This window comes from Biomphalaria glabrata, chromosome 6 (genome assembly GCF_947242115.1).
Source record: "Biomphalaria glabrata chromosome 6, xgBioGlab47.1, whole genome shotgun sequence".
Lineage (NCBI taxonomy): Eukaryota > Metazoa > Mollusca > Gastropoda > Planorbidae > Biomphalaria > Biomphalaria glabrata.
The window spans coordinates 17,870,837-17,895,900 of record NC_074716.1 but is presented as its reverse complement, the minus strand read 5'-3'; the positions used below and the strand labels follow the sequence as shown (position 1 = coordinate 17,895,900).

Genomic DNA, 25,064 nt, shown 5'->3' with positions numbered 1-25,064 from the left:
TATTTTCTTCAGTTTTAAAAAAATTAATTAACTATTTCTTTAATGCATAAAATGGGCAACACCACATGACAATTTTTTTCTATCTTATCTATTCAAAATAAAATTTCAACAAGAAACCCAAGTTGTTCATGAACTATATATTGTTTAATAACTTTGTAATAAATAGATTAGTTTGCATGAACATCAAACAATATTCAAAAGTGCAGAAATGTAGACTGACTTGGATCAATGATCAAGTGGACTGCTTAACAAAAAGGCACACAAAGATAGGTCTAGTAAAATACAGATTTTATTTTTTTCCAATATTATAGAGAACATCTTTGTAAATAGTATTTGTCAAGGCTTAAAGTAAATATTTTCAAAATAACAATTGAGCTTCTAATGTCTAATTATTACCAGGTCACAGTTGAGTCACTGTAATTAACTCACTGCAGAAGATGCATTTTTAATATATTTCTTATAAAATACAAGTTAGTATATAATTTGTAAAATATTTCTTACAAATTAGTCAAAGCAGAATATGTATACTGTACAAAATTTCCTTAATTTAGGCCCAAAAACTTCACTGTATATTGTAGGACGATGAGAGTAAAGCATGAAACAAACAGCAGAGTTCATTTGTTCCAACTTACCATAACACAAAGCAACAGCATTTATTACATTGTGTATCCTTCTTGAACAAAACAAACAAATGCTTGTATCTTCCTTAGTTTTCTAGCTCATGTAGAAGCGTGAAAGGAGAAGCGTGAAAGGAGACAGTAGAACATGTAAATATGAAACCACCTTGTGTTCAGCAAAATGATTTATAGAAGAAATGGTTTCATAAGAAAAAGATATCAAACAGAACTATCGTAATGGTATTTCATGTGGAAGAAAACTAACATTTTGACTTCAAGAGAAACTTAGAATGGCTTTGGTGAAGAAATATTTTTTAAAAAAATTGATCTTTTTGCAGGTGCCACTGTGAAAAAGTATGAAAAGTCTTAATTAGGAGATGAAACATCAAGCAATTGATATTTTTACTGGGTTTGTGTGGGCGTGTGAAATACTGTACTCCTATCTTTGGAATCCAAAACAATGCTTATATTTCAACATCAAGGGAAACATCAATCTGTCCCTACCTGATCCCAAGAGGACAATACCCATATGTATAAGTAGGAAAAGAAAAAAAGCTTTATTGTCAAAAGAAGCATGCATTTTTAATAGAAAAGCGTGTGATAGTTTAATTGATGTTTTTTTTTCTTTATCATGCATTTGAATCACAAAATTGTCTTCAAATGATTTTTTGTTTTAAAAGATATCAACTTAGTTTACAATTATAAACATTTTTAATGTGAAGAAAATAATTGCCCTATAACTTCTGCTTGTTTGATTGGACTGGTAATACAGCATTCTTAAAATAAAAAATTGACTTAAGTTCAATTTGAAATACATATAAACTAAATGAGATATAAATTGAAACTTATCTCACATATCCTAAAGAAGTGTTAGATGCTTTAGCAAAATTGTCAATATATTTACATTTTGTATTAAATAAATAAAGATTCGCACACCAAATCTGATATTAAACATCCTGATATTATGAATATGCTAAATAACCATCATGCATGAACAAAATATTTCAAATTAAATAAAATTTTAAAAAATTCAAGCAAAAATAATCATACATAAGGATAAAAATTAAACAGCTTTAGCTTTTTTTTTTTTTTGGTACTAAAAGGCTTTTTTTCTTATTGAGTGCATAAAAAAAACAAAAAAAAAAAAAACCAAACAAACACAAAATATGCTTATTTTCTAAACAATAAGTAATATTACAGCACTTAACACGAAGGGAATTTAAGTTCAGACTAAATGTTACTTTAGAGGATTCCCATTTCCATCAAGGAATACTTTTTTATTGGTTTATAAAAAAAAAATGCATCACTAAAAAAGGTTGCTGATTGCTTCAACAGCCTAGTCTTGCTACACAGTCTTTGAGAGCAAATAGGAAGGACATGGTGCTACTTCAGTAGTGTGCTATCTGCACAGTAGCCAACAGCTCAGCAAAAACAAGCTGATTAGAAGTACCGAGAACCACAGACTATAAGTAACTAGTAGTAAGTGTCCATGTGAATATTAACTGAACAGTAAGTCTTATGTGTTCATAGTTTTGTCACATGAAAAGTTTTTGATATATTACATGATAATGCTGCAATTAGTAGCACAATACAATAATGAATCTAATTAAATCTCAGAAATGAAGTTTTCAAATGAGTTTTCAAATCTACAAATCCATCTAGATAATTGTTTCCTTTAAACTAAGAACACCAAGCAATGTTGGTTTATTAAACTAAAGATCCAGTTTAATAAGCTGTTGCTCCTGCTGGAGTTTGGATGTAAAACTGAATATGACTTAACATTTCATTCATCCCAGTCATACACATGTAACATAAATGCAAACATTATAGGCACACACATCTAATTAGATTCATCCACCCTTTGATAAATATCATTTAATGTGTAGATCTGAACATGAAATTGTTTTATTTACTCCAAGCAAGCACTAAAGCATTTTTTGATAGCATCTCTGAAAAGAAACAAAAAAAAAGAGTTCAACAGTTAATCATTTGTTATATTAAGCTTGAAATCTTATTTGCCAAATAATATGACGCATATTTTTCTCACATTTCTCATTCTCAATGGTTGCATGTCAGATATTTAAACAGTATAATAGTATGCAATAAAAAAAAAAAAGAGGGATCTTTCCTCTGCAGATAATAATCATTTGTATTATCAGCCTTGTGAGTGCCTTCTATAGCATAACTCTATGTTGATTATCACTTTGATAGATCAAACCCACCTAAGCTGGAATATTTGTTTCTTTATGGTATAAATACTGTTTACTTGTGAGATCCTCTGGAATCTTGCCAATTCTCTAGGTGTACAATGGAACATTGTAGCCTACTGTTGTGCAATTGTTGTATCAAAGTGCTTTGATCTCCTATTGTACAGACTTAATCATAGTGTTTGACATGGACAAGTAAAACAAACAATTAGCGCTTTGTTAAGAAGTCTTGTTTATTTTGTAATTAGCAATGATGATCAATCACACAAGACATGATTCTCAAACAATTATTAATTATAACAGACCTGCCTACCAATAAAAGTCAAAATGTGTAACACTGATAGTCAAAATGTGTATTTTGGCACCACATGTGTAACACTTGCGCGATCAACTATTTTGTCAAATATTATATATATATATAATTTAAAAGCAAAATAACATTATATTTAGATTGTTTAGATCTAGATATATATTAAAGAAAACAATTTTGTTTTTAATTAATACAGGCCATCAAATCTGTATCACAACTGTCACTAGTAAATTTAGAATCTAGATCTATACAATCTATTAATCTAGTAGTTGCAGAGCTCTAGAGACTTAGATCTAAAATCTAAATCTACCTAACTAATACATTAATTTATTTATTTAATTTATATTCATTTCTAATACTATAGATCTAGTAATAGAGATCTGGTCTAGACTCTAGATACCAGCAAAGACAAGTATAACAAATCTAGATGTATAAAGATCTTAATCTTAGCCTAAATTAAATAAATGAGATCTCTAATGGTTTTACAATATATTTAGCCTACTATTTAGTTATTTAGATCTAAATCTAGATTTAGAAAATTTAAAATAGCTTAGATGTCATGATTAGATCTAAAATCTAAATCTATATCTTTATAAGATGATATCTAGATCTGAACTCAAGAGTGTTACCAATCCTGTGGATCTGCTACAAACGTAGGCTACTCCAAACTTGACCAAGATCATACTAAATTAGATCTAGAATGTAGAGAATCGTAACGTAATGTCTAGCTAGAATCTATAGGGTTGTAGTCTAGGCTAGAGTCTAGAATGACTAGAACTATTCCTGTATAATAATATTTTAATAATACGTAATCTAGATATCTAGATCTACAATGTGTTTGAATTGATAGCGCTTTGATATTTTTTAAAATACTAAAATGAATACGGGAATCAAGTATTCTTTTTTATCTACTAATGAACTTACAAAAAAAAAAAAAGAAGAAAAAAGTAATGTTGGTGTATCAGCTAGCTGAACGGTATCAATCCGCCACTCCCTCACTCTCGTGTTCTTCATTTCTTGTCTAAATCTAATAGCTATCAAGAACCAATCAACGTACACATCTGGGCACAATGTTTTCACCCCACGTTTTCTGTTTTTTCCAAACCCTAACCCTAAGCTAAGCCCCAATGCCAAAAGCGTTTTCTTACATTATTCACTGCAGAAACGCATTCTGCTTACATCTACAGCTCATTATTCATCCTATTAAAAAAGGACCTTTTGAAAAATGTTTTACTTGCAAAATATTCAAATATGAATTTATAGGCCCTTACTACATTGCAAATACAATTGCCCCCCCCCCCCCCTTTCCAGATCAGCCAGTGCATAGAACAGCTTAGAGTGTTATCAGTGACTGCTCATAAGCTAGTCTTGAGAGGAAAAGAAGGATACGAAATGTGTAACACGACGGGTTAAATTCATATTTGCGTACTGACTGTCATTTTTGGGTGATTTTGAGTTACAAATACGCATTTTGCGTAACGGTAGGCAGGTCTGTTATAAGATGAATGAAAAATGTCTCATGTTTCATTAATCATGAAAGATCTGATCTTATTACCTGGCAAAAGGAATGTAAGATATTGAATACCACAACAAGGCCAAGAACTGAAGAACACAGCATACCAGTGTCAAAGGTTTATTTTTCACCTGAATTAGACATAAACAACCACTAGTATACACAGAAAACCAACTGAATACTACTGAATTACTGTTACAAAAATAAAACATTACAAAATAAATAAATCTTAAATAAAAACATTTTAAATAAACTAAGAAACTTCTATATAACATCATTTTCTTTCATTTAACACTTTTACATTGAATGCATAAATTACTTACCGCAAATGCACAGACTAAAGTTAATGCAATCATGACCTAAAAAAATAGTTGGGGAAAATGTTAGAACATAAATATTTAAGACTCTGAGTTTAATTTTATAAGCTAGCTCCTTTGCCATCTTCTCCAATAGAAATCTTTCTAAAAAAGGTGTAAAGCCAATGATATTTTCATTAACAAAAAAATCTTTCCTTTAAGTTCATTAAAAAAAAAATTGTCTTTAAAATTAAAATAAATAACATAGCATGAATTAGTCATTTTAAAAATTTCAGGTGTGTAAAGAAAAGGGAAACAATATGTGCTTACTGAAAAGGTTCATAACTTACAAAAACTAAAATAGTAGCTATTACTCTTGTTCCAGCAAACATTTTCTTGATTTGATTCACTGGGCCCATCAGGAAACATGTGCTATAGGTATCAAAATGAAATCCTTAACTTCATGCAATAAGATAATTATACATACATAACACTGGTAGAGAATGAAATGGAAAATGGAGCACTAAATCAATGTAATATTAGGGAAAGAAGAAAAAGATGATATGACAGTCTACTGTGACCATTTGTAAATAACAAATCTAGCTCTTTTTTTACCACAACTATATTTAAATTTAATAATTTGGAACTTTTTTTTTTTTTTTTGGGAGTGGCGGGAGATGCCGAAAGCTCTAAATCAACATTTTAAAAATGTTTACTTGAGAAATAATTATGAATATCTACTTGTACAGTTGAACTCATGAAAGCATATTTCTAAATCATGATTTTAAATATTGTTACTAAGTTGATTATTTCCTTTCTATATACATCACTAGTCAAATACCTGGATAGTGAGAGCAAGTTGCCCAATGTATACAAAACTGCAAAAATAATGACTCCATTCTTGGGTAAAAAGAACAAACAGCTTCCCTGTGCAGACAAGAAGACAACTTTAGATCATAAAACCAGACTGCTATTGATGATGTAAAATCATAATTTTAATTATATAACCAATACTTACATAAATCAACTGCAAATATTTTTTTTACTCAATAAATAAAAAAAAGACCCAATACGATATTACATTTACGACTGCACTTTACATAATAAAAATGTAATGCTAAAAAACAAAAAATTAACAATTTACACACTTTTTCTTTAGTTTTTGAAACTTCTGATTTTAACTATATCATTGAAGCCTTAACTTTCAAAGACAGAGTTTTAGTAATAAAGTATAAAAAATTTTAAAAATAAAATACTCAGAAAGACACAAAGATAAAGGCACATTCCTCATCCCATATGCTAGGACAAATTTGTACAAATACTCCTTCTTCCCTAGTGCTATTAGAGCATGGAGTGGGTTGCCTGAGCTAGCCAGGAAAACCAGTGACTTGGCAGAATTTAAGTCATTGGTTAATATGCATGACGCGTAGGACGTAATCATCTTCTTTTTTGAAGTAACATCTATATTATATAAGATAAGAAGATAAAACACTTTGAAAATTTGGTTTGATAGCATTTTTGCATAGTTGCTTACTTTATGTCTACTTTTAAAGCTAGCTTAACATTGAGAGCATTCTTAATTTCTAGGAAATTCCAATGTTTCAAAACTTTTTCCATATGCTATCCCTTAATAAAAAAATTAAAGGTATGTTCAATGCAATAAGTTTCTACTTTTTCAAGTTATTTCTATTTCTATATTGTAAAACAGATATTTGCAACAGTATTGTAATCACATTTTTAAAAAGTACAAGGAAACTATTTATAATTTACAAAAAAAAAAAAAAAAAAAAAAAAAAAAAGACATTCACTCCTTCTAACATCAGATAAGAATTTTTAGATCACTTGTAAAAAAAATGTTTTCCGTGTTTGGGATGTTCCTTCAGAGTTGAAGATAATTTACTTCCTAGTCCAAACCTCCCCCTTGACGACAGGGGAGGGGAGCGGGCAGCGTTTGAACCCGGGAACATAGTTAAGTCCGAATGACAGTCCAAGGTGCAAACCGCACGACCAGGCAGCAAATAAAAAAAAATCTTACCAACACAGAAAGCACTGCACCCAGAACAAAGCAAATGATAAATCCTTTGATTCTTGTAGACCAACTTAAAGTTGTAGCATCACTGATCTGTAAGCAAAGGTTAGAAAGAATAATGTTTCCTTGAATTTAAGTTTTATAAATATTATTAGACATGTCAAATCAATGATAATCTATACATCTAGCTAATCAATTAACCAGTCAACTGGTTATTGAGTGTAATTGTTTCAATTATTTTGGATCAGTTATGTAATTAAATTTGTAATAGATATAGACAGGCTAACAATAAATCTGAGCAATTAGAAATATTTTTACAAATTAATTTTGTTTAGTGCTACTTCATGCTTTTAGCTTTCTCAATGCGCTATGATTCTATTACTTGCCTGGACCAGTTGGGAAAGGGTGGGAGAAAGAAAAGAATTTCTTATCTTATATAATACAGACGTTACTTCAAAAAAAGAAGATGATTACGTCCTACGCGTCATGCATTTAGTCATGCATATTAACCAATGACTTAAACTATTCCAAGTCACTGGTTTTCCTGGCTAGCTCAGGCAACCAGTTCCATGCTCTAATAGCACTAGGGAAGAAGGAGTATTTGTACAAATTTGTCCTAGCATATGGGACGAGGAATGTGCTTTTATCTTTGTGTCTTTCAGAGTATTTTATTAAATTGTGTTATTGTATTTGAATACTATGGTTCAGTGTTTTATGTATAATTGCTACTTTACTTTTGAGTCTTCTGTCCTGAAGGCTTTCTAAATTTAGTGATTTTACTAAAGGTGTTACTCTAGTCAAATGTGAATATTCGTTTGTTATGAATCTCACTGCTCTATTTTGTGTCTGTTCCAGTTTCTAATGTTTTCTTGAGTTGAGGGGTCCCAAACGGAGGATGCATATTCTATTATTGGCCTAACCAAGGTTAAATAACATTTTAGTTTTATGTTCTTATTTATCTTCTTATCTTATATAATACAGACGTTACATCAAAAAAGAAGATGATTACGTCCTACGCATCATGCATTTAGTCATGCATATTAACCAATGACTTAAACTCTGCCAAGTCACTGGTTTTCCTGGCTAGCTCAGGCAACCCATTCCATGCTCTAATAGCACTAGGGAAGAAGGAATATTTGTACAAATTTGTCCTAGCATATGGGATGAGGAATGTGCCTTTATCTTTGTGTCTTTCAGAGTATTTTATTAAATTTATTTGATTTATAGAAATTTTTAAAAATAAATCCTAATGCTTTGTTTGATTTTTTTATAGTTTCATCAATATGTGGATTCCATGACAGTTTTTCATTTATTATAACACCTAGGTATTTTGCGTTTTTAGTCTGTGTTACCGGTTTGCCATGAATAAGATTAGTGGAATTAATTTGTTTTAGTTTTTTTGTTACTCTTAACAACTGACATTTTTCTGGGTGGAAAGACATACTCCAATTTGATTCCCATTTCTGTAATTCATCTAATTCTCTTTGTAAAATATCTGTGTCTTGTGTTGTTTTTATTGTTCTATATATTATGCAATCGTCTGCAAATTATCTGACTTTTGTTCCTGAAGCAATGCAATCTGGTAAATCATTTATGCAAACTAAAAATAGTAGTGGACCATAGACTGTTCCTTGAGGTACACCTGAGTTTACTGTGAACTTTGTCAAAAGCCTTAGAAAAATCTAGTAAGATAGCATCTATTTGTTCACTATTATCTAAACCTTTTGAAAAATCATCAATTAGTCCTATTAGTTGTGTTTCACACGATCTATATTTCCTATAGCCATGTTGGTATGGTGCGAGGACATTATGTTTGTCTAAATGGTTTATGATGTTGCTACATATTATGTGTTCTAGGATTTTACATGTGATGCTGGTAAGTGATAATGGTCTGTAGTTTCCTGGGTCAGATTTTTCTCCTTTTTTAAATAGGGGGGTGACATTAGCTTCTTTCCAGTCCTTTGGTAAGCGAAACCTGAAAGAGTATTTTGAACACTGGGGCTAGCTCATTGCTTAGTTCTTTGAGTAATCTAGCTGGAATACCATCAGGTCCAGTCGCTTTATTTGGTTTGGTGTTGGCTAATAGTTTTTGAATTAAATTTTCTTGTACTACTATATCTTCTATGTTGTATACTTGGTTCAAATTCAGTAATATGTCTTTGTCTCCTGGGGCTGAGAATGCTGATGCAATGTATTTGTTTAGGATGTTTACTTTAGTTTCATTTCAGGATGGCTGCCTGGTCGTGAGGTTTGCGCGCTGGACTGTCGTTCGGATTTATCGATGGTCGAGGGTTCAAATCCTGCCCGCTCCCATCCCCCGTCGTCCTGCGGGAGGTTTGGACTAGGAAGTAAACTATCTTCAACTCTGAAGGAACATCCGAAACATGTAAAACATTTTACAAACATTTTACATTATCATTATGTATTATGTTATGTTCATTTATAGGTGAATGTTACCACGATAGCGTTTTAATGTTTTTTTTAAAATAAAAATAGTATGACTTGAAAACTCGAGGACTCAAGCTAACACACTCACTAATCACCGTGCCAGCAAAGTGTTTATGAAAATAGAAGGTTTTATAGTTATCTATTTTTAGTTTCAAACTTTTAAGAAATGACCTAATACTCTATGCAAAGTATGAAGGGCACTAATTCAACTTATACCACCTCATCTATCAAGTACAATTTATTTCCCAAGTTTAATCACCAATAGTTAATTAACTATTTGTTTAATTTTTTTTTTTTTATTAACTCTTGTACAAGAAACAATTGTGCAAAATTTCAACTTGTGCCGAGAGAAATAAGGTGTACAAACTTTTTACCAGACAGACAGAGTGAGTTGATATATACGTTGTAAAAAAACATGAGAAAAATGTGAGATAAACCACTGATGGTTGAAATCTTGACTACTGTGACGAATGTCCTGGGTTTGAACCATCATTTCAGTAACATATACTGTTAATTGAACAATGGATCTCAACTTAATAGGAAAGTGATTAGGGGGATAGTCTTATGAAACTGAAATACATTAGCACAAACAATACTTTGACAAATACTACAAATAACACAGTATAATATAAATACTTGAACAAAAACAATAACACATTTTCAAATATACCTACTACATCACATTTTATAAAAATCTGTAGAATAATATTTTAAAAATGTAATGGCTGTAAAACTGTAACGTGATTACAATAAGAAAAATGATTAAGATTACCAAAATATAAAAATATACATATTACTTTAATCTCAGATTACCTTTTTACCCTTTACCTATCCCTTTGTCTGTTGGACCGTTGGGGCACCAGGCAAGACTTGTCGACCGTCTTTCTGGATTCCTCCCTTTTTTTTTGCCTTATTTAGAATCTCTCTCAATGGCAGGCCCGTCCACTCTTTAATGTTGTCCACCCATCGCTTTTTCTGTCTGCCTCTTCTTCTTTTCCCTGGCACTGTTCCCTGAAGGAAGGTCTTTGCGAGCCCCGTAGATCTTGTAATGTGGCCAAAGGTTTTAAGCTTTCGTCTTTTTACGTTAGCGGGTCGTCATGGGCTCCTATCGCTGCAGTAACACTGTCTCTGATTTTTGGTTTGTGATGCGGTCTTTGAATGTGATGCCTAGGATCCTTCTGTAGCATCTCAATTCCATTGCTAGGATCCTCCTATCTAGCTCTGCATTCAACGTCCACGACTCGCAGGCATATAAAAATGTGGCCATGACCAGGGAGCGCATCAGTCTGATTTTGGTGCCGAGGGCTAAGCCCTTGTCTTTCCATATTATTTTAAGTTTTGAAAGGGCTGCTGTGGACTGTGCTATTCTGGCCAATAGTTCGGGTTTTGTTCCCTCATCTGAGACAATAGCTCCGAGGTATTTGAAGCTGTTAACACTAGTTAGCTTTTCACCTCCAATACTGATGCCTCTTTTAAAGCCCTGATGGCTATTGGTCATAATTTGGTTTTTTTTCGGCATTTATTTGCATGCCATTTGCTGCGGAAGTCTTGTCAATGCGCATCACCAGGTCAGCTAGTTCTTCTTCTGTCCCTGCTAGGCCGTCAATGTCATCTGCGAAGCGCAAATGAGTAATTCTTCTTCCTCCAATGCTAACAGTACCTTCATAGCCTGCGAAGGCATCTTCCTTTATCCTTTGAAGAGTGTTGGTGAAAGTAGGCAGCCTTGTCTTACTCCAACTGTGGTTTTGAACCATCCCCAATATTATTGTTGAAGTACACCGCACTGGTGTCATCCTTGTAGAGGTTCTGGATAACTTTGATTATGTTTTTATTAATGTTGTAATTTTCCATTGTCGCCCAGAGTGCCCCGTGCCATACTCGATCGAAAGCTTTCTTGAAATCAATAAAGACAAGATTCTCTTGGTGTTGGAGATATTTCTTACAGAGTATTCTGAGGTTTAGGATTTGTTCTGTTGTGCTGCGACCTTGTCTAAAACCCGCTTGATCTTCTGATATATGATCAGGGTTTCTGCACCAAAGTCAATATGAAATTCAAGGAGTTTTCCAGGACTTTTCCAGGAGAAATTTTAAAATTCCAGGACATAAAATTCGCACAAAAATATTACATAACAATTGTCAAAGTTGATTATTATTATTACTCATTAATCTTAGGACTCGAAAAGAAGCCTTATTATGTGTGTGTGTATATATATATATATATATGTAAGTTATCTTTTAATCTAGTAACAACTTGACTGTCATCCCAAAACCTCAAACAAACATTTTTCTTTTCAAAGATTTATTAAAGAACATTACAAATGTTTGCTATTCCATTTTTTAAAAAATAAGAAACATTCTTAGAGTTGCCTTCTCTGCGGTGGAAATGTAGGCTACATTTTTAGTTCCTATGTGTATGTAGGCCTAATGTTTTATTAACTGTGCTTAAATCCTCCTCATAAACAGAGCCTGTAACATACAGGCCTATTTGTGTGTTTAGTTGGCATTTGCTTACTAGATAATGGCTTTTGGATTTTTTTTGGAGGGGGGGGGGGTACTAAACCCATTAGCGTTTTTTTTTCCAAGCACAATTTCTTTTTCAACTATTTAGTTTCCCTGTCTGATGTTGTCTGCTATCGGTTTTAGCCGGCTTAATATAATTTTTAACAGTACTTTGCTGGGATGACTTATGAGGAAGATGGTGCGATAGTTTTGACAGAGTTGTAAGTTGCCTTTCTTTGGAAGGGTTATTATGAGCGATTGGGTCCAGGGTTTGGGCCATTCTCCTGATTGCCAGATCTTGTTGCAAATCATATAGAGTGCGTTTATCATAGTTTCTCCTGCCGCCTGAAGAAGTTCACCAGGAATGTTGTCAACTCCGGCCGATTTTCCCTTTTACAGGCTTTTACTGCTACTTCCGAGAAAAGAATCTGATAGTCGTCAATGTTGGAGACTGCCGGGACATTAAGTATCTCTGTATTTCCTGAGATTTCAAAGTTATACAACTCTGAACAGTATTCGTCAATCTTTTCAACACATCTTTGTCCTCAGTTAAGCATTTGTTGTTTTTGTCTTGTATGCTTTGAGGTAGTATTATCAAAAATACTCAACAATATAGGCACCAGTACTTGTGCATGCTTTTTTCCATAGTTAATTTTTGTTCTTAATAGAAATAGACAGAAACATTTTTCTTTCATGTTTGTTATCTATGTGACCAACACTGCAGTCTGTTACATTTCTCTCTATTCTTATGAAACTTTCATTTATGTTGTATCCAGCATTTATGCGCTTCCTCTTCCTCCAGCTAGAACATGTCGTTAGACATGGATGGAATAGATTTAGCTTACAAATGATTGACAAGACATAGGGTCTCAGAATAATGTACATACCTCTTCGTTCTCCAGTTGACATTAACATAAAAGTATTAGTGTTTCCCTACAAATATGTGTCAAGAGATGAACCAACTCAATTGTGAATAATCATATTCACTCATATGTATTAAAAAAAAAAAAAAAAAAAAAAATACTGCTTAGCCATCACATTCAAAAAGGCTATCTCATAATTTCTTCAATTATTTAGACTCATTTAAAAATGCTGATTTTTTTTTTCAATGATACTTTCATTCAGAAGTTATAAAAACTATACAATAATTTGAGTCACCAATCCCTTTAAAAAAAATAAAAAATTATACTAGTAAGTATAAATGTTTAGAGTATATTGAGTTTATAATATGAATGCCAAATATATATATATGATTATATATAACCAATGCAAAAAAAAAAATTAAATGAAAACCAAACAGTAACAATTAAAAATATAAACCCAAAATTCTGCATACTTTGTTTAGCCTTAAATTACACATAATTAATACAAAATGTAAACAATTTAATGGAGATGGAAGGAAAGACTGTAACTGATACAAAATGTTATTTTAATTTCATGTTGGCACAGATAAGAATGCTGATCAAATCAAAGAGCATATATTTTTAATTACCAAAGTAATATGGTCAAATTAATTTGAATGACAAAAGAATATTATCCCAAGTTGTAATAAATTTTGAACTTTGATAAAATAGAAGGTCAACCAATTTGTCAAAAATGTAAACTGTAATGATTGTAATAATAGAAATATAAAGTAGCCAAAAATACATTTGCATCAAAATAAATCAACTATTAACTTACATTCTCGTAATCGAAATTAAAAAAACTTGATTTCTGTAGGGAAATTGGATTGAACATAATTTTGTTTTTTCAAAAAACAAATGTATGAATAAACATATATGTTTACCTTATACTATACCATGAGAAGTGATCAAAAGTAAGTGGTCATTGCATTTCCTTATTTTTAAAAATCTCTTTAAAGGAAAGGCTAGACTTTGGCAAATGGGGAGTAAAAATTATTTTTTTTTTTTAATAGTATCAAACAATTTGAGAACACAGGATATAGCCAACTCACTAAGTTCTAATTTATGCTTTTTTTTTTTTTTTTTTTTTTTTTTTTTTACAGAAGTAGTGTAAAGTCTTGAGTACATAAGAAGTTAATTTAGTTTAATAATATACCATAAGATCTTATCTTCTCACAAGACATGGGAAATTCTGCCTTTTAAAGAAAATAGGCTTGTATGAAAAAAAAAAGAGAAAAAGAAAATAACAGCTTTAAAACTGCACTAAGTTGGAATGTAGTTGTTTATAAGAGTGAGCTGTGGTCTTTTACCACCTATCTATTTCTGACACAGCTATTCTAAGATATTATTCAATTTTAAGGCTGCTCACAAAGATATGAAGATGCAAACATTACATAAATCTTCTGAGAATGACAGAATCAATTTGGAAAACTGGATTTTGACAAGGGAGCTATAATTAATGAGCATTTATAAATAATTGTTTTAGGTTGAAGGTCAATTAATTAGGTCTGGTTGCACTACTGCACATTCAACATTAAAAGGGAAACTGAGAAGACTAACCCGAAAAATCTCTAACAACATCCTATACGCTGAGCTTGCAGGGGGGAGTCTGAACCAAGGGCCGCCCAAGACTAACGTACAGAGATATCTGCCAGCTAGACATGAGAACCACAGGCATCAACAAAAATATGTGGGAGGAGATAGCCCAAGACTGGACAGCATGGAGACAGACTTTGTGTGCTGGTATGATCCTTGATGAGACCAAAAGAAACGAAGCTGTCTTAGTCAAGAGAAAGAAAGCTGCCCTATCAGCTAGCCCTATAAAAGATGCATGCACAAACTGTGGCAAACTCTGCCCTGTCCCAAAACGAAACAAAAACTAGCGCATCCATTGTCTTTCAAGACAGAAGGAGCCATATATATATATATATACACTAGTTATCTAAAATCTAGATCTAGTGACATAGACTTTAGACTTAACTCTGACATAGTGTGATACTGACGATCGACAAGTCAAGTGAGACAGTCTAGTGAGTCTAGATCTAGAATCTTCAATCTAGATTGAATAGAGTCTAGTCTATAGATCTATCTATCTATCTATCTATATATATATATTATAATATGGACTATAATAGAATACTAGAATCTAGACTATATATATATATATATATATACTTTAATATTGTTACGATCTCCTCCACCAGGCCTTCTGTACACACTGCTCAACACAACACATCTAACACAAGAACTTGACAACAAGGGTTCCAAATAATATGGTACTTTAATGAGTAAATAAAATAGCCAATACTAGGACACTATTGGCAACACAATAAAACTAACTACAAATGTCACCATACTGCTGTACTAAACTCTACTGTCTCAATATCTAATCCTGGACTTGTATGTTTCAATCATGGACTCCACCAGGACCAACTTCATGGCCAACTAACAGTCCTGTACTCAACTGTACTCTGTCTCTCGTCCACCAAGGCTTCTCATCACATGACCATAACACAGGTCATATTTACATGCAAAGTTCATACCAGTACTTTCCCAAGTCCAACGACAAAGGGATAGCACACTAAATGTTATTACTGGCTGTGTCAGCTGATCGTACACAGTTAACCCTATCGCATCACCAATGGGATTACAATAATATAAATATAGTATACTTATCATCATTATGTCTTTTTTTATATTATTGATCTAGATCTATATTAATTATATTGATTCTAGTCTGAGTCTCTTATTACTTGTAGGCATTTTAGCTCTAAATTTAAGAAATCTGAATTGAAAAGTAGATCTAAAAATTAATTAGTAGAACTAGAAGCAAAGGAAAGTGTAATAACTTTAAAAAGTAGATCTCATCATCTAGATTACTAGTATAAATTTAAAAAATTCTTCATCATACTTCATGTTGAAAAGTCAAGTGACAAGTATGAGGCTTAGGCTTAGTAGGGTTAGGGCTAGGTACTACTAGAATAGATCTAAATCTACATCTATCTAATCACTAATGACTAAAGTCTAATGAGACTAATGCTTTAAATTTAAGTCTAAGTCACTAAGTCTAAGTCATTTTAACTAAGATTACTAAATCTAGTAAATCTAGCCTTAGATTTGATAGACTGGTAGATCTAAAATCTAAGTCTAAGTCAGTGATTTCAGTGATGTATTGTAAGTCTAGTCATAGTCATAGTCTAGTCAAGTCTATTGAGACTAATTTCACTAATTTAGTCTAGTGAGACTCTGGTGATCTAGATCTAGATGTACATGATGTAGTGTCTAAAATAAAAAAATTGTAAAATCAGTATTTAAAACTATAAAAGTCTAAAAAGTCAAAAAGTAAAAGACAAGATTACCTGAGTTACTATTCCTTGGTCCTCTTCGCTATCACGTAAACTCAAAGTTTTTTTCAATTTATCCATGCTTTTGTACATGTATAAAAATTTTAATGAATGAGAATAAAGATGACTCAAGACCACATGAAGACAAGATCTCAATCAGTCACAGAAATATAAACAGCCAAATTAGTATACAACCGGAAGTACCACCTTCACTACTGGCAGCTGCCAACTTTATATATTTGCAGAAGGAAAAAAAGAAAGACAAATATTAGTAGGCATTGAGTTCATTTTTTTTGTTGTTGTTGTTTTTACATACAAAGGCACAAATACTCACAATTTGTATGTTCTTTTTATAGATTTTCTGTGATCTACATCTAAAATGTACGGACTAGAAACTCATTGATGAAATTATTTTTATTTAAAGCATTTAAAAGGCTATTTAACATAGATATGGAGTTGAAGCTAGGTGTTGAAACAAATGTGATACATACCTATATTAGACATAAACGGATAGCAGCACCAGGGACCAAGTTTTTTAAGAGAGAAAGTAGTGAATTAAAATGCTACGAAAATAAGAATGCGCCGACCGAGGCTCGAACCTGTGACTCTGGATTCGACACCACCGCCTAGCGATAACGCACCAAGCGACCATCTGAATGTCCAAAAAAACATTTTTCTGATCCAGAGTCATTTCGCCCGTATGCAAATTACCACCCCAGTAACAGGTCAAAGGTCACAAGCCCTAGCTAGCACTTTCCCCCACCTCGCAGCATCCATTCACTAACAACTTCAATAGAGCCGATACAGACAGCCGTTAGGCATGTATTAGACAAACAATGGCTCGTCTATCTAATTGTGTATCTCTCATAATGACAAGTGGACAACATAAACACATTACATATAGAAGCTTCAGTGGGTGTGAGCAATTAAGCTGTGAACGTAAATACGGAGTTGAAGCTAGGTGCTGAAACAAATGTGATACATACATATATTAGACATAACACTACTTTCTCTCTTAAAAACTTGGTCCCTGGTGCTGCTATCCGTTTATGTCTAATATATGTATGTCGGGTCGGGCGGGTGGGGGTAGATGAAATCGCGCCACCCCACAGAATCGGCAAACATTCCAGTGGAGGGGTGAAATAATAATAATAAAAAAAATGTTTTAAATATAGCTCTAAATAACTAGCAGTACACCCCGGCCGCGCTCGTTGATTTGTTCACTGGCTTTAGATTGATAATATTTGGCCGGAACACCCCCTTCTTTTAAATGATCAACCTACATACTTCTTTTTAGCACGTGAACTAATATATCTGCTGCAATGAAATTTTGAGGCCAGTTCTCTATTTCCCTTTCTGTCTGTCTGACTCTTTTCACTCTCTGGAACCCCCATTTCGTTTTATTTTAACCTGCGCATAGTAATTTTTTCGACATAGACTTAAACTTGATTAGGAAACACCCGTTCCATTATGCACCCCCAACATATGACTTTACTTCAGCTTCTCAACTTAATCTATATTATAGGCCAGGGGTGGGCAACCTTTTTGGATCGAGGGCCGCATTTCTTTAAATTTTGGGAATGGCGGGCCGCATATGTAAATACAACTTAGAAAGATAATCTAGCTAACTTTTAATTCATAGTTACACTGTATTATATTCATGTTTCTTTTTTCCACACTCCACGATAAGGAATTACAAGAAGAGTTAGCAATTTTTTAAATCAATTAATAAAAATATTTAAAAATTGCTGTTGTCTTTTTATATTACAATAACCCCACTAATATACAGTTGTACTTAATGTGCAGTATTTTACTTTTACACTCGTGCATAATGTTCCGAAACTGTGGAACTAGCTTACTAGTTGTTACCCTTGTGACTGCTGTCAAATTACAGTCAGTCGAAATCGACCAGTAATTATACTTGTTTAGTTTTCCCCCACCCAAAATATAATGCAATTTATGTTCCGAAAGTTAAATGTCGGGACGAGCGAAACCTGCCCTTGTGGAGCATCATCAGAGAATGCTGACCGTGTCCTTCAATGGTGCATACTAAATCAGAGACCCGAACAGGACTCTTGCCCCAAAGCCCTCCTATAGAACCAAAACTATTTGGAGAACTACCTGTATCTGGAAAACATTGCGCGGTTCATCTTAGATATAGAATTACTGATCTGAACCGTCCAACATGTGAAATGAGAACAAAGAAGAAGAAGAACAACAGATGTATGTGTACCCTAATGGTGTGAACAGCAGCACATTTTGTAAAATGTTGACATACAGATTCTGGCACCCATAAGACTCCGGTGGAAGTACTGACTGGAAATTTTCTTTGCTCGGAGTTATGTCCTCTGGAGCTGAATCAGCTTCTGCGCTAATGGTGAGCTAATGGTATTGAAGACCGGTTCTTGACGTCTTAAAATTTGCTTATATAAATTGCAAAATTAAAGAATCTAATTAAGTGTTGTACTTTTAATCATTTCAGTAGAAATAATTTCACCTTTCAGCAAAGGAAAATGACAAAGCCTGTTTTCTTTTGCTTGCTTGTAGAAATTGGAAGGCCTTGTTTGAAAAGATTTAACATCCATTTGCATTTCATATGCAAAAACATTCATTGTAATTATGAAATCTGTCTTCCACTCTTCATTAGAAATATTGGTAACAAAGTCACAGTCAATGTCCTTCAAGTAACAAGACAATGTCTTCCTTCAGATGTTATAGTGTTCTCATTTACCTTGCCCATGCTCTGATAAAGGAAATATTTGATTATTTTGTTCATAATCGGAACTACCTGTGGTTAATACGCCCTAGCCCTAATAAGTATTATTACCATTAGTATTTGGCCATCATGAAAGTGAAATTTTATGCAGCTTTGTGCAAACTTTCCTGTTTAAAGTTTATGGTTGAGGTATTAAAAAAAAAACACCATTTTACTCAGTCAAAGATCGAGCTCCACCAGTTGTTACCCTTGCCATCTTGTTCCAAGCATACCCAACATTCAATATAGTTCTTCATAGCATTGAATAAATACTGATCAGAGATTGTGTCTTGAATTGAGTGTATTGATCTATAGCCAATAAGCATAGTCTTCGTTTGCTTGAAACTTTTTATAATGACAGTTTCAATAATTTATATTATTTTTAATATATTTGTATTTTTATAAGTATATACTGTGGGCACACCTGACTTCTGTAGGTTTCGGCGGGTCGCATGTGGCCCGCGGGCCGTAATTTGCCCACCCCTGTTATAGGCTATTTCGACCGTGACCTCCACCCCCTCCTAAATTATTTTTTTGGTTAGTTTTACTTTTTTTTTTTTTTTTCTATGTACGGTATTAGACACCGCATAAATTTATGAATTCTAAATATCATCAGTTTCAGTCCTAGAGAAAAAAATGCACTTTCCGAAGGCCCTACTTGAATGTCACATTCTTTTTCCATTTCTACATTTATTTTGGTATTTTGTTCTCTAAATAAAAAAAAATCAAGTTTATCTCACTCCTTTTGAATGGATCGAAATGACAATTAATAGATCTAGATTTAAAAAAAAAATGCTATTAGGATGTAGTTTTTTTTTCCATATTAGGCCTACTTGCTCTCTCTCTCTCGAAAAAAAAAAAAAAAAAAAAGCTTTATATCTATATATCTTATTAGGACGCTAAATGATAACTTTTTTTTTATTTTTATTTAGACCGCGTCTAAAAAGAAGTGAAAATGACGTCTGCCTGTCTGTGGCATTTTACGTCTCGAGAGAAGATCCTTTCCTTTTGCTACTTCTTGTGTGACTAAAGAGGTCAATCCTTGATACACAGCTGCGGTCACAGGTTGGGCATTTATAAAATGATGTAAGGCTGCCTGGTCGTGCGGTTTGTGCGCTTGACTGTCGTTCGGATTTATCGATGGTCTCGGGTTCAAACCCTGCCCGCTCCCATCCCCCGTCGTCCTGCGGGAGGTTTGGACTAGAAAGTAATTATCTTCAACTCTGAAGGAACATCCGAAACATGTAAAACATTTTTTTTAAGGCATATTAAAAATAAGTAGATTTAGCTTAAAAAATACGAGATTTGTGAGATATTTCTAATTATGTTTTCTATATAGACTGCGGCCTTTCGAGGAATACCGAAAAATGAAATACAAAGGTTTGATATAGAGCTTGCTGTTTTATCTTATCTTATCTTATATAATACAGACGTTACTTCAAAAAAAAAAAAAAAAAGAAGATGATTACGTCCTAAGCGTCATGCATCTAGTCATGCACACTAACCAATGACTCAAACTCTGTCAAGTCACTGGTTTTGGGGTGAATAGCTGGTGTCGCAGGTTGCGAATCTGTCAAAAACCGTTCAGTGAGCACATAGTAGGTAAAAGGAACCTGCGTACGTATTAATCCTGGTCTCCGGAACCAAATACAAAGGCTTTTGTAATAGATCTAGGGAAGTGAAGGATGTGAAGTAATAAAATGATAGTCTTCAATGTCTACTTATATCAACACGAAGTCTTCTTTTATTTCTCTGTGAAAACAGAACAGAGAGAAAAAGAAAAGGAGAGAGAGAGAGAGACAAAACCCAAAAGAAAAATCTTACTCTGGAATAAATGTAACCTAACACAACTACACCAAGCTGCATTAAACTTTCAAAAAACATACTTATTAGAAAAAGACATTAACCAACCAGTCGATGACCCCTGGAATTTCATTAAAAACCATCTTAAAAGCATTATAGAAAATCATCCATCCATCCATCCCAGTGGCGCTACAGCCCATGGAGGGCTCTGGTCTGCTTTAACACATCCTTCCATTCAGATCTCTCCTGGGCCTTTCGTCTCCACGCCCTAACCCCAAGCTGCTTCAGATCTGCTTCCACGTCATCTATCCATCGCATTCGGGGTCTGCCTTTGGGTCGCCTGCCTTTTGGTTTTTGCCTGTATACGATTTTCGCCCCTCTGTTGTCTGACATTCTTTCAAGGTGACCTGCCCAACGTAGTCTGTTCTTTTTTATTTCGTTCACTATTGGTGGGTCTTCATATAATTGATATAACTCATGGTTAGTGCGTGTCCTCCTCCCTGTTTCATCCTGTATGGCACCATAGATTTTCCTAAGGATTTTTCTTTCCCAAGTGTTAAGTAAATTTTCAGATGTCTTTGTCAGTGTCCAGGTCTCACTTCCATACATTGCTGCTGGTCTTATTATAGTTTTGTATATTATTTCCTTGGTTTTTCTTGAAATCATTTTGCTCTTAAGTAGATGGTGGGTGCTATAAAATGCCCTGTTGCCTGCTGCTATTCTTTCCTTTATTTCTGTTAGTAGGTCATTTTTGAAATTAATAGTACTTCCTAGATATTTGAAAGTTTGGACGTTTTCAAATTCGTGGTCTTTGATTTTGATATTTTGTCCCTCTGTTTGATTGTCTCTTGTCATTGTGATGTACTTGGTTTTACTGTCATTGACCTCAAGTCCTGCTTGTCGAGATGCTTCTTCTAGTTGTATGAAGGCTCTAGCGATGTCAGAGGTTTCTTTACCCAATAAGGCAATGTCATCGGCATAAGCAAGGTATTGTAGAGGTTGGCTGTATATCGTCCCTGTTGGTTGTGGACCCGTGTTTTCTCTCCTGAAGTAGTTAGTAATAGTTCCCCTTGTGTTTATGTGTATATTTCTTATAACTCTCTCCAGTGTTAAATTGAAAAGCATGCAGGAAAGTGCGTCTCCTTGTCTTAATCCTCGTTTAATCCTAAATTCCCGTGAGTGTTCTCCTTGTATTATGACTTTGCTTTTTGAGTTGTTTAATGTCATATGTATAAGTCTTGTCAGCTTATTGGGTATTCCAAAATCCTGTAGTGTGTCATATAGGTATTTCCTTCTGATACTGTCATAAGCCATTTTATAGTCTATAAAGAGTTGGTGGATTGGTATGTTGTATTCATGGCATTTTTCTAGTATACATCTTAGTGTGAAGATGTGGTCGGTTGTGGATTTGTTGGGTCTGAAACCACATTGGTAGTCACCTAAGATTTCTTCTGAATATTTTCCAAGTCTCTTAGTTATAAGCCTAGACAGTATCTTATAAGTCACATTTAGTAGAGAGATTCCTCTGTAATTACAGCACTTTAACTTGGATCCTTTTTTGTGTATTGGGGTTATAAGAGCCGTTTCCCATTCTGTTGGTATTACTTCTTCTTCCCAAATTCTAGATATTAGTCTGTGTATTTGGGAATGTAAGTCTTTCCCTCCATATTTAATTAGTTCTGCTGTGATTACCAACTAAATGCACATCAAACAAAATAAATAAATGCTGGTTTAATAATAGACTAAAGAAGCTTTGTAAACAGAAGGAAAACCTATATAGAAAATTTAAAGAAACTAATGCAGAAAGAGTTTACAAAAGTATATAAAAATTAAACACTTAACCCAAAATGTAAGCAGACAGCTGCAGAGTGAAAACATAAACAATGTAATATCTAAAGATAACAACAAAAACCTATGGTCATACATTAAGTCTAAGAAAATGGAAACAACAGGCATAGCGCCATTAAAAGATGAACATAACATAATAATACATAATGATTATGAAACTAAAAGCAAACATCCTAAACAAATACTTTGCATCAGCATTCTCAGCCCCAGGAGACAAAGACATATTACTGAATTTGAACCAAGTATACAACATAGAAGATATAGTAGTACAAGAAAATGGAATTCAAAAACTATTAGCCAACACCAAACCAAATAAAGCTTCTGGACCTGATGGTATTCCAGCTAGATTACTCAAAGAACTAAGCAATGAGCTAGCCCCAGTGTTCAAAATACTCTTTCAGGTTTCTCTTACCAAAGGACTGGAAAGAAGCTAATGTCACCCCCCTATTTAAAAAAGGAGAAAAATCTGACCCAGGAAACTACAGACCAGTATCACTTACCAGCATCACATGTAAAATCCTAGAACACATAATATGTAGCAACATCATAAACCACTTAGACAAACATAATGTCCTCACACCATACCAACATAATATGGCTTTAGGAAATATAGATCATGTGAAACACAACTATAGGACTAATTGATGATTTTTCAAAAGGTTTAGATAATAGTGAACAAATAGATGCTATCTTATTAGATTTTTCTAAGGCTTTTGACAAAGTTCACCACCATAGTTTGCTTAAAAAATTAAAATATTTCGGTATTAATGGTCCACTGCATCAGTGGATTAAAGATTTTCTGATAGGGAGAGAACAAACTGTAATAATAAATGGCTCTAAATCAACACCGATAACAGTAAACTTAGGTGTACCTCAAGGAACAGTCTATGGTTCATTACTATTTTTAGTTTACATAAATGATTTAACAAATTGCATTACTTCAGGAACAAAAGTCAGATTATTTGCAGACGATTGCATAATATATAGAACAATAAAAACCACACAAGACACAGATATTTTACAAAGAGAATTAGATGAATTACAGAAATGGGAATCAAATTGGAGCATGTCTTTCCACCCAGAAAAATGTCAGTTGTTAAGAGTAACAAAAAAAACTAAAACAAATTAATTCCACTTATCTTATTCATGGCAAACCGGTAACACAGACTAAAAACGCAAAATACCTAGGTGTTATAATAAATGAAAAACTGTCATGGAATCCACATATTGATGAAACTACAAAAAAAAAAAATCAAACAAAGCATTAGGATTTATTAAAAGAAATTTCTATAAATCAAATAAGAACATAAAACTAAAATGTTATTTAACCTTAGTTAGGCCAATAATAGAATATGCATCCTCTGTTTGGGACCCCTCAACTCAAGAAAACATTAAAAAACTGGAACAGACACAAAATAGAGCAGTGAGATTCATAACAAACGAATATTCACATTTGACTAGAGTAACACCTTTAGTCAAATCACTAAATTTAGAAAGCCTTCAGGACAGAAGGCTCAAAAGTAAAGTAGCAATCATACATAAAACACTGAACCATAATCTTCAAATACAAAATTTAATAAAATACCCTGAAAGACACAAAGATAAAGGCACATTCCTCGTCCCATATGCTAGGACAAATTTGTACAAATACTCCTTCTTCCCTAGTGCTATTAGAGCATGGAATGGGTTGCCTGATGAGCTAGCCAGGAAAACCAGTGACTTGGCTGAATTTAAGTCATTGGGTAATATGCATGACTAAATGCATAACGCGTAGTACGTAATCATCTTCTTTTTTGAAGTAACGTCTGTATTATATAAGATAAGAAGATAAGAAGACAGGGACGTATTATAGCTAGGAATTTTCCATCTTTTGGGGGCACGGGGGGGGGGGGGGGCTTGACCTCATTGGGGCCTCTGTAATATTTAATGTAAAAAAACAACACACTCATTATGGCCGTCTCAAAAAAGGGGGGGGGGATTCTCAATTTCTCCCCCTCTCCTCCCACACCCTAGCTACGCCACTGGAGAGAGACATGGACAAATCGAGTAACGAGGGCCTCGGACTAACAAGTGTTATATATATATATATATACGATATATTTATAGAGATATCTATCACAGCTAGGACTGCTTAGCCACATGAAATACTGAACTTTAGACTTGTAGGACAGCCTCACTATTATTATTATATAGGTTTGTGATTCCGATTTTTAACTTTTTAAAACTTCCACATAGGAAAGCTCATGAGGAACTTCCTATGTAAATAAACCAAACTTGAGCGTGGCCCAAACTTACGGAAACAAAACAGTTTCTAGATCTAGATTTCTATCTGAATCTAGATCTAAATGTAGATCGAATACACAAGCCCTACATAGAATTATATTTTTAGAGCTTGATACTTGATAAGAGTTTGATGGTATGAATTGAATGTTTTTCATAATTTGTTATTAATATTTTTTTACTTTGAAAATTATTTAATCGAGAATTACTGAC

General features: G+C 33.4%; 1 protein-coding gene across 2 annotated transcripts; it reads right to left on the bottom strand.

Moving 5' to 3' along the window:
- Positions 1 to 271: 271 nt before the first annotated feature.
- On the bottom strand, positions 272 to 23,161 carry LOC106072957 (vesicle transport protein SFT2B-like). 2 transcript variants are annotated; one of them, XM_056032081.1, is made up of 9 exons: positions 23,072 to 23,161; positions 16,181 to 16,394; positions 13,600 to 13,632; positions 6,979 to 7,065; positions 5,785 to 5,870; positions 5,294 to 5,375; positions 4,971 to 5,006; positions 4,690 to 4,778; positions 272 to 2,566 (listed from the first exon to the last, which is right to left on the bottom strand). In XM_056032081.1, the coding sequence occupies exons 2-9, from the start codon at positions 16,256 to 16,258 to the stop codon at positions 2,527 to 2,529; spliced, it is 531 nt and encodes a 176-aa protein (XP_055888056.1). In that variant the 5' UTR covers positions 16,259 to 16,394; positions 23,072 to 23,161; the 3' UTR covers positions 272 to 2,526. The 2 variants fall into 2 exon arrangements, with proteins under 2 accessions (XP_055888056.1, XP_055888057.1); XM_056032082.1 differs by lacking the exon at positions 13,600 to 13,632.
- Positions 23,162 to 25,064: the final 1,903 nt, after the last annotated feature.

Bases quoted from the DNA above. Each gene is read 5' to 3' on its own strand.
- LOC106072957 (XM_056032081.1), bottom strand. From the start codon at position 16,258: ATGTACAAAAGCATGGATAAATTGAAAAAAACTTTGAGTTTACGTGAT. The intron at 13,633-16,180 runs GTAATCTTGTCT...ATTTCCCTACAG, and splicing joins ACCAAGGAATAGTAACTCAG to AAATCAAGTTTTTTTAATTT. The intron at 5,376-5,784 runs GTATTTGACTAG...TGATACCTATAG, and splicing joins AACTTGCTCTCACTATCCAG to CACATGTTTCCTGATGGGCC.